This window comes from Pteropus medius, unplaced genomic scaffold (genome assembly GCF_902729225.1).
Source record: "Pteropus medius unplaced genomic scaffold, Ma_sr-lr_union100, whole genome shotgun sequence".
Taxonomy (NCBI): domain Eukaryota; kingdom Metazoa; phylum Chordata; class Mammalia; order Chiroptera; family Pteropodidae; genus Pteropus; species Pteropus medius.
The window spans coordinates 23,152,426-23,170,138 of NW_024354875.1; the positions used below are offsets into that span (position 1 = coordinate 23,152,426).

The window sequence follows — 17,713 nt, forward strand, 5'->3', positions numbered from 1 at the left end:
CTTGCTTTCTTAGATATATTTAATCATGTTACAATCTAGACAGGTGGCCCGGGGAGCTATTTTCTCTCTTGTAGACAACTTGCTTATTTATGCTCAGATACAATCTATGTGGATTTCAGAGTTAAATTCTGAGGGAGATTCTTGCTTCAAATTTGGACTAAGCCTTAAACCCTAACAGCTGAAGGAAAAGCTTAAGATTTTACTGCTCTGCTGGATCAGTTGAGCCCTCTGTGAAATATGTCAGTGAGGCTGGGACAAGGTTGCCGCTCCTACAGTTCTCTCATATGCTCAATGTGAATTGGATGTGTTGGTTCCCAAATCCATTTATGCCAATTGTACTTGGTATTAGAGTTGTACCATTTAAACTATTTTAAAAATATGAGTATGAAAAGAGAATTCTTTATGAAAACTAAGCTAAAAGCTTTGCAAAGAATTGATAAAGGTGAATAGGTAAAATTTTTATTGTTGAACCACAAATTATAAATATTGGGAAAAATTATAAAAATTTAGGGCTTTGCAGTCAGATTGTTCTATAGCTATCTTAAATTTTCACTCCTCTAAAGACACTGAAACTGGAGATATTGAACAAAACCTTATAGACACGCTTTATGCATGAGACCAATATTGAATGAAACAATATTGAATGAATGACACTGCCCTTGCACCAAAAAAATCTGTGGATAAATATATATTTATGTGTCCTGATAGAAAATAAAATGTTTGAGCTAAGTACTAATCTATCAATTTTTATGATTCCTCGCTTTAACTGATAAGTTTGTTCCCTGACTAGAGGTTCCAACTGAGTCAGATAAAAGGGTTTCAAATGTAGTATGAGTAATGATAATAACGATATGATAATTATAATGGCTACCATCCATGGAACTACATTTTTTAAAAACAGTTTATTGTTAAAGTGTAACATTAAACTTATTTTTTAAAATGCAATTACAGATTATCTTTTAAAGCAATACATAAACAAATAGGCCTTCTTTTGTAATATATCTCTTTCCCCTTTAAACTTCCCTTGAGAATTATAAGTTGTAGTGTCAACTCCAGGGAGTTTCTGTGGTGAGTACCATGTCACCAAGATCCTTCCCTGTCGCCAGGAGGCGCTGCTTCATTCAAATGTGCCCTCTGTTGGGCCATGTGAAGAGACTGTTTTATTTTGCACCTTTAGATGTCATCTGGAGTTAAGCGAGTAAGACAATTTCTTGTCTGACCAGAGGAACCCTTGCTTGAGGACTCCATGTGCCGATGGACTGGGCAAACACTGCATTTATTCAGGCATGCTCAGTCTTCAACGAATTTCTTGTTAGTCTCCACAGAACCACATTTTGAATCAGAAACTTCAAGGTTGTTATTGATACACCGAGGTAACACTTCCTGTGAAGTGCTCACCTCTTCTGACTCCTTTCAGTGAGGTTTTTCTTGTTCTGCCCTCTGGCTGTGGGTCTCTCCCTTTCCTCAATGTCTGTAGGGACAAGAGACTTGCTGATTTCTACATCTTTGAGTTGAGTTTCTAGCTCTATCAAGACCTACTGTGTAAGAAGGTAAAAAGTAAAGTTTAAAATACCTTTTGGGGACATCACCTTATAAGTTGGGACTCAAGAAGCTCAAGTTAATTAACAAACCACTGTATGGAAACAAGAGTAGTCACAATTTCAGAGTTGGGGGAAGGGCAGGAGAAAATATTAATACGGTCCTTTAATAATATGCCATTTAAATTTAAAATATATTTATTTGAAAAATACCCAGGAAAATATATAATGCTTGAATTTAATGTAAATGAGAGACTTAATGGGAGAATCAGAAAAGGGCATTTTATATTAATTTTAAAAATCAATTTCCATTATTAAATAGAAACACAGGAAACATTGAAAATAGCATAGATCAGGATGTCATTTTTTTTTGCAAAAAAAAATTGGTATTGCTACTCATAATTACAAGAAATGGATGACAATATTTTAAATGAGTTAACTTTGGCCCATCATGCTCACTTCATGGTGTGAAGAAAACAGCACTTGAATGATTTTTTTCCCTTAATTTGTTCTAAATTACAGCAAAGTGCTCTGCAAGAAGCAAGTGCCTGTGTTAATTAACTGAGCAAAAGAGGTCACTGGTATACACAGGACTCATTTTGTGGTTTTAGTTATAGATTTTCTTCTGCAATTAGAATTCTTCATTAGGCGTTATAAGCACATGTACATTTTCACTTTTTTATCTAGCATTTTAGATTTAGGCACATTTGTTGATTTTTCTCTAAAAAAATTTAAAATGTAACAATAATAATGGAATTGACTTAAGAAATGAAATATAATTCAACATTTTATAAGTACATTTAAAATATCGATGTTTATCTAAGCCTAAATATTATAACTGAACTTTTTAAACTGTATACACTGTTATACTTCAGATTTTATAACATAAAAGAATTAATAAATGTGAGTTTTCAGTCATTTTATATTGCATTGTAAACATTGGAGATAAAATTCTAAATGCTGTAAATTCTTGTAAATAATCCAAGATACCAAAAGTTTCATCAGGCTTTAAAGAACCATAAACAGCTAAGTCACTATTTCTAAAATAAATATAATTAAAAATTTTAACTTTTGAAGTCATAAAGATAGCAGAGAAAGCTGTTTTATCTAAAATTTTCTACTATTTAATAGGTATCATTTTCCTTGTTAAGCCTCTTTCTTTACCTGACAGAATAAATCAGTACCCTTTTTTTTCCTGATTGTTTTTTCTGTTATTCTTTGTATCATATTGCATTGTACTTATTACATATTCCTGTCCATATGAGACTCAGAGATAGGATTTTATTCATATTTCCACCCCAGAGGCTAGGAATCTCTTTGGGTCATAGTAGCCTCTCAATAAATGTTTACTGATCAGAATTGCTTATCAATACACTCGCTGTAAGTGCTGCCATATATATATATATTTTTATTATTATTATTATTATTATTATTATTATAATATATATATTAGTGGTTGCTAAGATGTCCAAGTGTGTTAGACTTCCCATTTAGGTTTTTATTCTCTAAATCCAGGGTTAGCAAACTTTTCTTGTAACAGGCCAGTGAGACATATTGTAAGCTTTGTGGGCAATTCAGACTGTGTCCCAGCCATTCAATTCTGGTGTCATAGCCTGGAAGGGGTCATGAATGAGGATGGTTGTGTTTCAATAATTTTATTTACAAAAACAACAAACAACGAGCCAGATTTGCCCCTTGCCAATTTCAACTCTAAATCATCATTTTGAGATATGGAGGTAAAGGGACTAGAGATTACAACCATCAATTTTAATAATTACTATAGTCAAAATTTCTTATAAATGTTGGCAATGAGAATTATGATAGCCATAACATTTTTGAAATCCCTTCCAAGTTTTGTTCCCTAAAACAAAGAGGAAAGTAATACATTTATTTTTCTCCTCTGTACCTTGTTGAGTATGAATACTAAGCTATGAGATAGTAGTGGAAAAGCAAGAGTTAAGAGAATTAGAATTGCTGACAAGACGGGGAGGTGAAATGAAAGAAGAGTGTGGATGAAAGAGAGCAGAGAGAAGTAAATGTGGCTGGCAGCAAGATGTACGTTGGTCCAAATTCTCCAGTGCATGGGCTGTTAGATGAAAGAAAAACTGGATTTTGCTTATTTCTCATTGAAGACAAGGAAGAAAGAATGTCATAGACCAATGGTTCTCAAACATTTTGCTTGCATACTTCCTAAAAGAATTTTGAAAAAATGTATATCCCTTCACACATTTCTAAGTTGACATCTGAAATCTGTTATAATTAAGGTGCAATTTTCAGCATATTATAAACAATGACATTTTAAAATAAATGTGTCATGTCACTCTTTTAATAAAACCAATGGAATCTAATATCATATCAGACTTTAAACTTTTTATTTTGAAATGATTTTAGGTTTACAGAAAATTTACCAACACAGTACAGAGAATTCTTGTACACCATTCACCCAGTTTCCTCTAATGGTACATTTCACATTAAAACTAAGAAATTAAAACTAAGAAATTAATATGGGTTTAATACTATTAACTAAATTAAAACTAAGAAATTAATATGGGTTTAATACTATTAACTAAACTATAAACTTTATTTTAATTTCAAATTTTCCATGATGTTCATTTTCTGTTCTAGAGTCGAATCCAAGAGTCTACTTTGCATAGTTGTCATGTCTCCTTATCCTCCTCTAATCTGTGACAGTTCCTCAATCTTTCCTTATCTTTCATGACCTGGACGCTTGAAATGGTCAATTATTTTGTAGAATGTTCCTCAATTTGGATTTGTCTGATGTTTATTATTAAATTGAGATTATGCATTATTGGAGAGGATACCAAAGAAGTTATGTGCCCATCTCAGGACATTATACCAGGGGTACATGATGTTGAACTGATATGATTAATTACTGCTTATGTTAACCTTGATCACTTGATTAAAGAGATTTCTCCACTGTACAATTTGTACTTTCTCATTGTAATTAGCGACTATCTTGGAAGAGGTACTTTAAGGCTATGCATATTTCTTGTTTCTCCTCAAACATTCACCCACTAATTTTAGCACTTCCTGGTGGATCTTGCATGGAAAATCATTACTGTGGTATTTACCCAATGATGATTTTTGTTTCATTTCTTCTACATTTATTACTTGGAATTCTGTAGAGAAGAACTGTTGCTTCTCTGCAGTTTATTTATTCATTCCCCCCAGTTATTTATTTTTATCAATGTGGACTTATAGATATTTATTCTGTGGGTTTTAATACAATATAATATTTTATTTTTATTTTTTATTTTTTTGCTCAAGTTGTTCTAGCTTTAGCCATTGGGAACTCCCTCAGTTTGGATCCTGTGTCTTTTGGACATCTTTTTGTGAGCACTTTCTTATTTTCTGGCACTACAAGATATTCCATTTCATCTTATATTTTTCCTGCCCCAGACTTGGAATCAGCTGTTTCTCCAAGGAGCCCTAGTTCCTTTGATAGGAGATACGAAAACAATTTTAATTCCACCATAATTTATTTAAAAGTAGAAATACACACAAACAAGTACTTTAGCAGTCAGAGATTTTAGTTCCTTTTTCTCCTTAGTCTTTTATTTCTATTCCAATCTCCCTACATAATTTTATCCTAATGTAATATATTTTTGCTCTTGAAAATATTTTATTTATCACCTTGTCATATTTGACTGCAGTGAAAAAATATGTATGTAAATCAAAATTATTTTTCAAAAATTCCCCTGTGAACATAGGTTCTAACTGTTATATATATATTTTCTATTTTGAGTTGTCATTTCAATTATTATTAGTACACAATTGACCTAAACAACATAAATAAATTACAACAGTTAATAAGTAATTAGTACATATCAAACTAAAATGTTATAGGTAATGCATCTTCTAATAAAATGAAAGTATCATAGATAAATTAGTATTAATTTGAAATTGTTAGAATGAGTCAGGATTCATCATGAATTCTATTCCTTTTTTTTTTTTTTTTTGGTAGCTATATGTGCTGAGAAAGTCTGGTAGAAATTGCTGGTGCTTGCCGTAGTTGGTTATCCTCTCCTTCCTGAGTACACTGGGAGACCTCCCAGACTTTCTTAAAGTTAGATTGGACCATGTGACTAGTTCTGGCCAATGGTATGTGCGCGAAAGTGCCATGTATTGCTTCAGGACCCAGTAACTTAAGGATTCTCTACTCCTTTTGCCTGCCATAGCATCATTGGAAGCCCCATGTTCCAGAGGTAGGAACATGCACCTTAAACATGTGAGTTATTGCTTGAGAGTGAGCAGCCCTGGAGAGCCAATGGAACCATAACGGGCTTTGCATGACCAAGAAGTTAACTTCTGAGTTTTGTTTCGAACCACTGACATTAAAGTGTTTGTTTGGTTCCACACCATCCTGGCTAATATAGAAACTTTATTATATAAATAAGTAGATGGGAATGAAAGATTTGTTATAGAAATATAACTCCATTATTTGAATTCCTTTCTCATATGTACCCCAAATCACAGTGATCCTACATTCAAAATTATTTTTCATCATCTACCAACTGACAATTTGATTATGTTCTCCTAGAGTTTGCTTAAAGCAAAGAACTGGACACACCTGATTTGCAAAAGAGTTTGTTGCCCAGTCATTAGAATGATTCTCTTTGTCAATTTCCTAGCAGTAAAATTAAAAGACTTTATAAGACTTTTCAAATGATTATTAATTATGTCTGTTACTCTTTCACTTATAGGCACCTTATTTTACCTGATATACAAAGTAAGATTGGGAAAAAAGAAATACTATTAATTTCATTACACTTTTGTCTATACTACTTTTCTATTCAAATGTTTGTGTCTTAAGAACTTTAATCAGAATGCCACAGTTGCAAATTTAGCTTATTGAATGAATGAATGAAAAATCTTCATCATAAAACTTAATTGGTAAGGCCAATCCTCATTGTCAAACCCATTAGTCAAATAGGACAATGTTCAGAAAAAGTCTGATTTCATTTTTCAATTCAGGAAGCATACTGATACTCACCCTTATTTAGAAATCTAAGATAAAGTACAGAGCTTTGCCATGAGCTTTCCACCAGGATAAAGTTAAGATATAGATTCTTATCAATGTCTATATTCCCCTTGCTATAACCAGATTTTCTCTCCAGAGATACCTGCTTTGATAGTAGTAAGGGGTTGGATGAAATAAAGTCTTAAACAAAGTGATTATCACTCCTGCTGTTCCATTATGCAATACATATTAATTTAGAATATTCCAACATGGAATTTCTAATTCATCATTTTATTCTTAACAGAAAAATGTGTGAATATAGGGAAAGAAATGAGGCTCTACACCTTATAATTCCTTTATTAAAAGATGCTTCACTGACATGATTATTTTGATTTTTTTGCCATGGAGGATTTTCCCAAGGTAAAGCTTCATTTTAAGAGTGAAAGTTATATCTTTTTTTGTTTGTTTGTTTGTTTGTTTGTTTTTGCTTTAAGTAGAGGTAGGCATTTGTGCAAAGAGAGGTAGGAAAGAAGAAGCAGTAATGAAACCATGACCTCAGGAGTGTTCTCATACAAGTTCATATTAAGGAAGACTACATATGAGGTTAAAAATTCTGGAAACTGAGCTCCTGTGTCCCTTGGAAATCTTTATGCACCTTTAGGATATATGTCCACAATTTGAAGACTGTTAACTTAGAAAATGTTATTTCAGTAACCTATGGAGGCTACATAATTAATGAAAGACGGATCTCAAGTTAAGTTCTGTCAGGCAGAGGATGGAGACCCATTGGAGGACTCCAAGGCCTTAGGAGATGGAGGCCCTACTATGTAGGAAGAACTTGGACCCATGAATGACTCAATAGAGCCCAAGTCCTCCAGTAAACCCGTGTCAGTGTGGATGAAAAATAAACTTTTGCTGTGTTAAGCCACCATGATTTTGGGATTGCTTGCTACAGCAGTTAGCCTCTCCTGACTAACAGCAGTGGATGGTGCTGGATAGAATCTCACTATTGCAGGAGCGAAGTGTCCTTGTAGCCAAGAACTGCAGTGTCCAGGTAGGGAACTGAATGGGAGTCACAGCCAATTCTCTAGGGATGAGATGGTACCAGGAAGAGCCAGGATGGGGCCAAATCAAAGAGACTAGACTACAGGTCGCACCAACTACATACTTCATAGCAGATGCCAGCAGAATTTCCAGGAGTGGGGCCAGACAACTACCTTCAGTGGATACCAGAAAACACACATCCACAGTCAGTTACTACCTTCTATTTCCCATAAGGATGTAACAAGTTCTTGTATATCCATCTACCATTTTGAGGAGGAAAAAGAAACTCCAAAAGACTTAATGTTTATCTAAAGAGACCATCTAATACATCCTGGATAGGGAATGGAACTTTCAATAGAACAAGTATTTAAACTACAAGAACATTACCTTGGAGCTGGAAGAGCCCAAGATATCCAAGATTTTCCATTACCCAGAGTCACAGAAAATAATTGATTTTTTTTTTTTTAGAAGGGAACACATTAATTATATGTGAATGAGTCTGTGACCCAGCTATTTTTTTTTCTTTTCATGTTGTATCTATGAAATCTAGTTCAGATTAAAAATAGATGTAGAAAAAATGTTTTTAAAGTGCACATATATGGGTAAAACAGAATATTTCAGTACTTTCTATTTCTGAAGTTCCAGTCATGTGAAGGACTTCATGGTCTGTCCATGGGGACAGAGTCTCTGGAGATGTGGCTCAATCCTAAGTACCAAAGTAGAGAGCATTGACAAGCAGCACAATTTCTTTCTGCAAAACCACTTTACTAATGACATACTTTGTCAAATTGTTATGTGTGACTATTTCACCTCAATATACCTTGACTGAAAGGATAATTGATTAGCAGTTTTTTAGCAAGTCCACAGAAAAGAACAGAACTTTAATTTCACTTGACAGATTGTTAAATTGGGCTTTTATACCATCTGGTTAGTTCAAGCCAGTCATTTTTTTTTTTTGTTTGAGTCATAAACACACAACTGTCACATCGTATAATATCTTTGAAAAAATAAAGCTCCAAAACTTAAAAACATTATGGAAGTTGATTGTTCCAGTGTGTAAACTACACAGCAGTATCCAAGAGCTGCTTTTGGAAGCTATATTAACTGTTTCAAGCCACAAGGACTTCATTCTTAGGGCTTGCTCTTCAAATTGTATTTCTAATGATAATGGTTTTCCACTTAGAAGTTTATTCATACCTTCTCCCAGAGCTCCACCTTGTGACTAGTGGCCACCAGTTTTGAGGCGGCTGGTTGTAATAATTAAAATACACATTCGAGGGAGGCCCTGAGAGTTCCCGTTTTTCTCTATCACGAGATCTTACTTAATTTTCGTAATCATCTGATATTTCCTACTCACGTATTTCTTTATTGGTTTACTGCCAGTTTTCCTTCATTAGAAAGTAAATACCATGAAAACGCAGATCTCATTGATTTGCTCACCCCAGCATTTCTAGAACGGTGCTTGGTTCTTAATAGGAACTCAGAAAACATTTCTGTAATGAGTAAACTTTTAAATATTGATGATAAAGTCATTTTTCTTTAAGAAATTAATGAAGAAAGATCGGATCTGATTTTAAATTTATGTACGGTATTATACTTTTAATCACTATTCACAACTGCACTAACTAGTCCAACATGAATGGAGATGGTTTCCCAGAACCATAGCTTACTAAGTAGAACACCCCCAATAAACTCATTGATACAGCAAAGGTATCTAGATTACTATTGGAGAGTAATTTATTTAGTACTTCTCAACATATCCTCTAACCTGGTTCTAATGGAACTGTAATTCAGATCTTCAATTTTTCCCCTTTAAATTCAAGTTACATTTTATATCTTTTGGTTGTTAGGAGTGTTATTTTATACCTTCAGTTTTTAACAAAACTCATGAGTTTTAACAATATTAAAACTCAATAAATGCCTTTAGGTTTATCTATAAGGTATTATTAACTATCAAACTGAGTAGTCATTTAGTAATTGAAGGTTTCAGGCCACATGATGTGGCTGCTTATGAAAGTATGCTGCTAACCAAGACTGTTATGTAATTAGTTTGAAAAGTAAGAACTAATAAAAATGAACATCACTCTAAGTGTTAGTTTAGAGCCCAGGACCTGTGAGTTTTGAGCTTAGAAATCAGTATTTTCCAAACTCTGCTGTTAAAACTGAATTAAAGAAATTACATTAAGAACAAACAAGAAACTTCTTAGAAGCTTTTTCCTTTTCCTATCACATGTAAGTGTAAGGTTTTAAATTTTGACTTGCTTCTTCTCTCTCTCTTTCAGTAGAATGGGTGTGAGTAAATGTCTGAATAGATACCAGATTAATTTTAAAATTACCCCCCAAATTTTGGTAGAAACATAGTAATGCAAAAATTATTATTCACGTTGGTTTGAGAGTTTTCAGTAGGGAGTTTCTTTTAATAGTTATTATTTTCTGAATAGTAACCATTGTGTAATTTCCCCTTTTAAAAAACAGATCACAGTTGAAGTGAATAAATCAACATGATTTGGTTACAATTCAAAACCAGTAATCACTTTAAGAATAATAAAAATAGTGACACAATTCACATTATGATGGCATCTGATCTGTAAAGGAAAACACAGAGGAGGCTTCCCTATTAAGTCTTCTTTACTGGTCCTCATGGTTGTGGCATTCTCTGACTTCATCATTATTGGTCATTCTTCTCAAGATCAGAAATGAGAATATTTTCTTCCAAATGTACTGTACTAAAGTTGGTTGTAGGATAGTAAGGATTGCCAAACTCTTCAAGTCTCCTGGAGATACTGTTACTGTGCTTGTATATGCAGAAGGAAAGTGTGGAAATTGCCAGAATTACTATCAGTGTCAGTGCTACGGCAAGAGGTACAATGCTGTGACTTGGTGCTGAAAGAAGATGAAAAAAAAAAAGGAAAACTTCAATGACAATGAAATAAGACAGATACCGTCACATAGCTACTTTCTATTTTATTATCTAAGAAAAATAAAAATATTATCTACTGTTCAAACATACCTTTTCTTGGATGTTCCTTTACCGCATGAAGATCTAATATCAAATACAAAAAAAATATGAGATGAAAATTTTCTTTTAGTTTTGCAAAATTATGTCATTACTTTTATCAGGGCTCAGCAAACTATGGCCCATTGGTTAAATCTGGGCACCTGTTTCTATAACTAATGCTTTATTGGGACTCAGCCACGCTCATTCGCTTATGCATTACCTATGTCTGCTTCATCCTACAATGGCAGCATGACAGAGACCATAGGTGCCTCGGAGCTGAAAATATTTATATCAGGCCCTTTACAAGAAAAGTTTGCTGACCCCTGATTTACAGTAATCATCATTAGTGCTAACAAATACATATATTGCTTTTTTTTTTTAAGCTGAAGAATACCCATCTAGTCTCAAAACTGTACTGCAATAAAAATGTGATTAAAAGATGGTCCCTACCTGCAAGAAACTGAGTTTTGTTGGGATCTGCTTTGGAGTTTGTCCAGCAGTGTAAACCACCCTGCCTTTATGCAAGGATTTAAAAATCAACATCTTCTCACCTTTATGATCTCAAAAATCTTGGGAAATTAATAATAAGTCCTCCATTCAGAAAGTTAGAGGGTTCCTGTTTGAGGATTTTCTACTGTAAAAATGTATCTCTTACAAGTACACCATATCTCAAAATTTGAACTCTGCTATTTTTGAGATCCAGAGGAAGATCAGTAAAGGGTTTGTGACTGGTGCAATCCTCATGCCCATTTCCTCTCATAGACTTATAAGCAACATTGACATTGTTACCAGTAGCAAAACCACATTAAAAAAAAAAACTTGTTTTTGCAATTTAAAAATAATAATTGTATAATTTTGCATAATATAATTTAAAACATGTATTATTGTATATGTATGCATGCGAAGATACTTCTTTAAGAAAAACAACCGTTTAAAAAAAGTATTTATTCTCAGGATGGAAGCAGTGAGAAGCTGTAGAAGAAGCACATAGTCAGAAAATTTGGAGTATAATCTTTGATGTAGCCTCAGTTTGGACAAATACTTTTCTCGTCTATAAAATGGAAATATTCTATCTGTTCCACTGCCTTGGAAAGTTGCTGTGAAGGATGAAAGAGGTATCCTATATATTACAAAAAGCTACTGATCACTTGGGCATGTCACTTATCACAGAGTTGATATTCACATTATTGGGACTTCAAACATTGGTGCCCACACCTACCAGATTTTTCTTCTTTCCCAGTATGAAATTAGTCACCAAGTTTTGATGATTCTCTTTTCCTATTTCTACCTTCCTTTTTTGTTCCTAGTTCTATCACTAAAATTACAACTGCCTCCCTTTACATCCAGATGAATGAGACTCCACTGCAAGTGTCCACAGAGCACGTAGGAGGGGTCCCTGACTCCTTCACCATGAAGTTCAGTTCTTTCTGCTGCACCCTCTGTGAATGGATCCTACGTTACCATCCAATTTGATTCCCATCACCATCTAACATGAGCCTTTCACTCCAATCTAAGCTCGCTCTTGATTGCTGCCTTTAGTTATGCTGCCTTTAGTCATTTGTCCAATATGCCTTCCTTCCTTTATTCTCATCGTCTTTTGGAATTCCAAGGCTTCATGTCCCCTGTGAAGTCTTCTCCAGCAGCCCAGGCCACAATAATCCCTCTATCTTTAATACTGACGCCTAGAAACTGTTGTGATTATTATAAACACCTTCCCGCTGTTAATGATACTTATTAACATTCTGTCTTAAAAATCTCTGCTATTATTTGCAACGCATTAGAATTTTGTGGCTTAGATTTCTAAAATTATTATTTTTTATCACCACATACTATGTAGCTCAAGATGAAGTTGTAATATGACTTTTATAACATATTATGACTTACAACAGAGAATCACATCTGCTTATCCACAAGGATACCTAGGCCTAGATTATATTTCTTGAGACCAAAGATGAACTTGAAGACTTCTGAGTAGCAGTTGCCAAAATGAGTGTTGCTGGTTTAGAGTTCTAGAGGTAAACTCCTTTTTCAGTTAGGTGAACAGCTAGAGTGACACAAGAAAGTCATAGTCTTTGAGTTGATTTATAACAACTTTTTCCTCATATCAGAGAAAGAAGGAGCCGAAGTGTTGCCTGACTTGTTTGATGTAGAACAAAATGACTCTAGACTCTATCTGAACATTCCCTGAATACTTGGATTTTAAAACCTTTAAATGCTAAAAGGTGAAATCAAAAGGAAGAATTACCCTTTGACTTTACCCACCTGCCTCCATTTTACATATAAATCCTTTTTTTTCTTGACACGGGGATAACTGCCACATTCCTTCAGGGATTCTCAGGGCAACACACAGATGGGGTTTGATGTTATCCATCTCTGGCTTCCAAATGCCCCAGTTTGACTGGTCTATGGGAGTTCCATCAAACCACTTCATGGTTTTATCTGTGGGAAAATATAATTACATGCATTGTTATCAAATATCCTAAGACTGGAATGAACTATAAAAAGCAATCCCTAAATTTAATGAGGTTCTCTTCTTATCTGATGCTGTCAACTCAGTAAGTACAGACATGAACTCAACATCAGAAGGTAGGTATTGGTAAAGTTGCATTGTGAACATCTCTATTTATTTTAGATATATTGTTGTAATTTAGCTCACTTAGAATATCATTTTTGTAAATGTAAGTTTTAATTTTGAAATATTTTATATTATCATAAACAATTCAAAGAAATCATTTAATAAACTAATCGACAGAGAAAAAATCCTTTGAAGTCCTAACATCTATATCGTCACAAAATGGCTCACTTTCTGAAAGAAGTTTACAGTGAGTTTCTTTAAATAGCAAGCCAGTCGTGTACCTAGAGTGGGGGCCATGGGAAAGTCCATCCGTGTTTAGGCAATAAAGGGGTGCATTGTTTGAAAAGGATTTAGAACCAACAATAAAACTGAGAGTCAGCTTTTTTATTATCACCATGTGCTAGAAATTCTAAATAATGTCAATGATTGAAATATTCCTCCTTGTCAGGGTGGATCCACCCTCCATCTTGGTGCACCACTGTAATGATCTATCCATACCAATTCAAATAATTTTCTTTACAAGTGCTTTCAATAACCATTTTCATCAAGGAAAGAATACCATGCTCTCATTGGTTTCAAACTCTGGTTTTTATGAGTAGCAAATGATTCTAATAGCATAATTTATCACTGAAATGCCTCCATAACTCTATTGTGCTTTTATAACACTTAGGAACCCAGAATATTTTCAAGTAAATATGGTTTGGTGTCCAGCCAAGCATCTTCATGAAGATAAATTTGTTCTTTGTTTGTTGTCATTTGGGGAATTTTGGGGTTATTCCATAGGAAAAAAGGGAGCAGGGAAAAGGGTTAGTAACGTCTTGGAAAGAAATGGCTTTAAGACTTGTGCAATTTTTTTCACAGCAAATGTATCCAAAGAGAGTTTTCTGGTTCATAGACACCAGTTTCATCAACCTTGACCACTGTAGATTTGTTTATGCCCTCTCCTCTTTTCTACCTAAATCACTTACTGTCACCATCGAACTGAGCATTCAACCAAACCATCTGGACAGAAGAACCAAAAGCAAAAAGCTCTTCTAGGAGAAATGAATTTTCAGTTTCATCCTTGATTGTTAAAAGATTAGATCCTGTAAAAGAGATAAACAGCAAATGAACAAGTATTTGTTTTTACATGTGAACACAATTTAAAACTTATCTCCCATACCATAATTTTTAAAGCTTAGGCCTTGAAAAGTAAAAATTTCCATTGTACGTAAGTGATTTTTGATTAAAAATGTTAAAGTAAAACCATATTTCTTAAAAGATACAAGCTTATACTTAAGAAGTGAAACACAAAATATTAATTTTAAGGGAACATTAAAAATTCATAATTTAAATGCATTCAAAAGGAACAGTTTTTGGAGACAGTGCAATAGTCTGAGACATAATCTTAGGTTTTCAAATTCTATACTAGACATTGAGTTTCACATATTAGCCATCCCCCCCAAAAGCAAATCCAACAGTATTTTTTCAATTGTTTTTGCTGTTCCTCCTAAAGTTACTAAATAATCAGACAAATTAAAAAACACATTGTTTACTGAAATATCAAGAAGGAGCACATCAAAACATTTTACCATCACAAAAGAATTACCTTCCTTTTTGCAAAATTCATGAGCAGCCTCAAAACTCTTACTGTCTAGGACTGTAGAAAAACTGTAGCAATTACTTTTGAATTTTACCCAGGGAATAGATGTTTCGGAGCACAACTCTGGGTGTCCAAATGGTCTTATTTCTATAAACAAAAATCAGTTATGATTTCAATGTGGTGGCTAGGTTGAGATAAACATTGCATTATATGTTATGAAAGACCAAGAAAAATATATATAATGAGATTTTCATGGCAGTACTCTGAAGAGTGGATTTAATCTAAATGATTACAGAACTAGGACTTTATGGCATTTGTGGCAGAAATAATCTTTACCTAATAGGGTAGAGTAATGCATAGCTTCACAAGCTTAGTTTGGGTGCTGCCAGGGTGAGGGCAGCTAACTTTTATGTTTACAATTAGTATCCTAAAGGTTGGAAAAATTGGGGGATATAATTCATAGAAATACTGGCAGCTGAATGAAGCTGACAAAAGGCAATTCCATATGTACAAAATGTGTTCCATGCAGTGCTAAATATTACAAATTTAGCAAACCCTTACCCGCTAATCAACTTATTAGAGAAAATAATACATTCTATAACATATCATATCATATAACAAAACATAAAACATAACACATAACTCAGGGAAATTTGGGGTGGACTTTGCTTCAGAGGGCAAGCATGACAGTCAGACACATTCACCCTGAGATCCTAGGTGAGTGGCTGTGTGCATGATACCTAACCTCCCTACACTCTGGTTTTTTTATCTACTAAAGGGCACTAAGAACAATTTGCTTAAAATTGGAGAAGTTTAAATGAACTAGTGCCTGATGCTTCTTAAACACTCAATAAACACAGTATCATTGAAAAGAGAAGGCTAACTTTTATGGTGTTTTGGAAGCAGAATTAGTTCTTCCAATATATATGGCTATCATTTACATTTTTATCCTGAATTGTCTTGATCTGAAGTTACATAATGTGCATGCTACCTGACTTATAGTATTCAGAACTTAAAAAATAAATGTACTTTTACTAAATGAGATTACAAAAAAGAACAACTGGTGTTACGTATATCACAGCAATCAAGGGAAAGGAGATCTGGTATAATGGGATAAACATTACATCAGAAAACAAGGATATTTATTTCTACTCTTGGAGCTGTTGATAGACATCTATGAGATCTTCAAGAAGCTAGTTAATGCTCTGAGTTTGTTTCATCTTTAAAATAAAGTTTACCTGGTTGGGCCAGGTGAAGCTTAAGTGCAATTAAATGTTATTAACATATAAATATGTATGTCATATAGATATAAATATTATTACCATTATTATTATTATGACTCTAGAATCTTACTAGTCCTTGACTTAAACATAAACCCTCAGTCTGGCATTCAAGGTAATCCACACATACTCCTAACCCATGTTTCTAGTCTGATTTCCTACCTCTCCCTTTCTTAGAACTTATGATGCAGGACACTCTCCACACCAGCTTTGCCTTATATATGACCAGTCCTTTCTTCCTTTCATGTTTTTGCCCAACCTTTCAGCTCAGAATGCCCCTCCATGTCCCATCATTGGTCTGTTTACATCCCACCCATTCTTCAAGGCTAATTTTCATAGTCATGTCCTTCAAGAAGTCTTTCTACATCTCAAGGGGACATGATGTGTTCTTTATTTTGCTAATGCTCACAGTTGCTACTTCTCATATTGTTTGGTAGCACTGCCTCGTATTACAGCTACCTGCCTGTACATCAACTACCAGAGGGTAGATACTCCTTACTATTCTTCTTCATAGTTTCTGCTTGGCACAATGCCTTGCATACAGTAGGCACATAATACATATTTCTTGAGTTGGATAAAATTGAACCTACCTGTAGGTACATGACAAATAGCACCTTGCAGAAATGACTCACAGCCTATGCTACTCCAGCGCCCATTGGTGTCAGCAAAAACACAGTCACCCAGAAAGGGTGACTCATCATCTTTCCAAAAAGTGAAGGAGGATTTGGTGCCATCTGCCCAGTCAAAATTAAGACCACTCTGTGGAGGAAAATTGAACCATCATTTCCTTGCCAAGATTGCTGGTGGCATCACCCAATGTTGTTTGAACATACCTCACTTCACACATAAATTTATATTTCCACATCTTATATTTCTATTTCAGTTGTCTAGGACAACTTGTGAATATGGCCTGACAAAAAGGAATATCAACCACAAGAGATATCATTTTTAGTTTTGGGGAATCCTTGGATCACTGCCAACATAATTTCCCAGCAAGCAATCAGAATGAAGTTGGATCAATACTTTACTCTTTATGCCGAAAATTAAATTTCAGATTGATCAAAGATTCAAATATAAAATCGAACACATAAAAATGCTAAAGAAAACTTGGCTAAATATTTTACACTATTAGCGTGGGGGAAAATCTCTCTAAGTCTGATACAGAATCCAGAGGCCATAAAGCAAAAATTGACTACATAAGTTAAAACATTCTGTAATACAAAAAATACAATAAACAACCACAAAATGCCATCTTTTCACCTATCCCACTGACAGGGATTAAAATTTTGACATACCTAGTGTTGGCAAAGATGTGAAAAAACTCGATGTTATCATACACTGTTGTCGGCATGTCAATTGGTGCAAACTTTTAGAGGGCAATATGGCACTACTTGTTAATATTTAAAGTATACTTAGCAACTTCACTTCTGGGATCTTATCCTACTTGGACAAGAATATTTGTTATGCATCATGAGTAATTGTGAAAACTGGGACGTTCCCAAATGCCCATTCACAGGAGAATGGTTTAATAAATTGTGGCATCTCCTTATGTATGTTAGATTTTTATGTGCTGACAAAGAATGCTGTACAAGGTATATTAAGTTATAAAGCAAGTTTAAGGACAGCATATATCATATGATCTCATTTGTATTAAAAATATATATATAGATCCATCCATTTCATTTGTATGTATGTGCCTACACAGAAAATTTCTA

General features: G+C 34.1%; 1 protein-coding gene across 4 annotated transcripts in view; it reads right to left on the reverse strand.

Annotated features, from left to right (window-relative positions):
* Positions 1-10,051: 10,051 nt before the first annotated feature.
* PLA2R1 (phospholipase A2 receptor 1) overlaps positions 10,052-17,713 on the reverse strand; it is a 93,085-nt gene continuing 85,423 nt past the window's right edge. For 3 of the 4 annotated variants that reach the window (XM_039855983.1, XM_039855982.1, XM_039855985.1), the window contains 6 exons: positions 16,589-16,757; positions 14,725-14,865; positions 14,105-14,221; positions 12,824-13,000; positions 10,574-10,606; positions 10,052-10,446 (listed from right to left, as the gene is read on the reverse strand). In XM_039855983.1, the coding sequence (XP_039711917.1) occupies positions 10,232-10,446; positions 10,574-10,606; positions 12,824-13,000; positions 14,105-14,221; positions 14,725-14,865; positions 16,589-16,757 (852 nt within the window). In that variant the 3' untranslated portion in view covers positions 10,052-10,231. The remainder of the gene's footprint in view (positions 10,447-10,573; positions 10,607-12,823; positions 13,001-14,104; positions 14,222-14,724; positions 14,866-16,588; positions 16,758-17,713) is intronic. The other variant, XM_039855984.1, reaches the window with a different exon arrangement.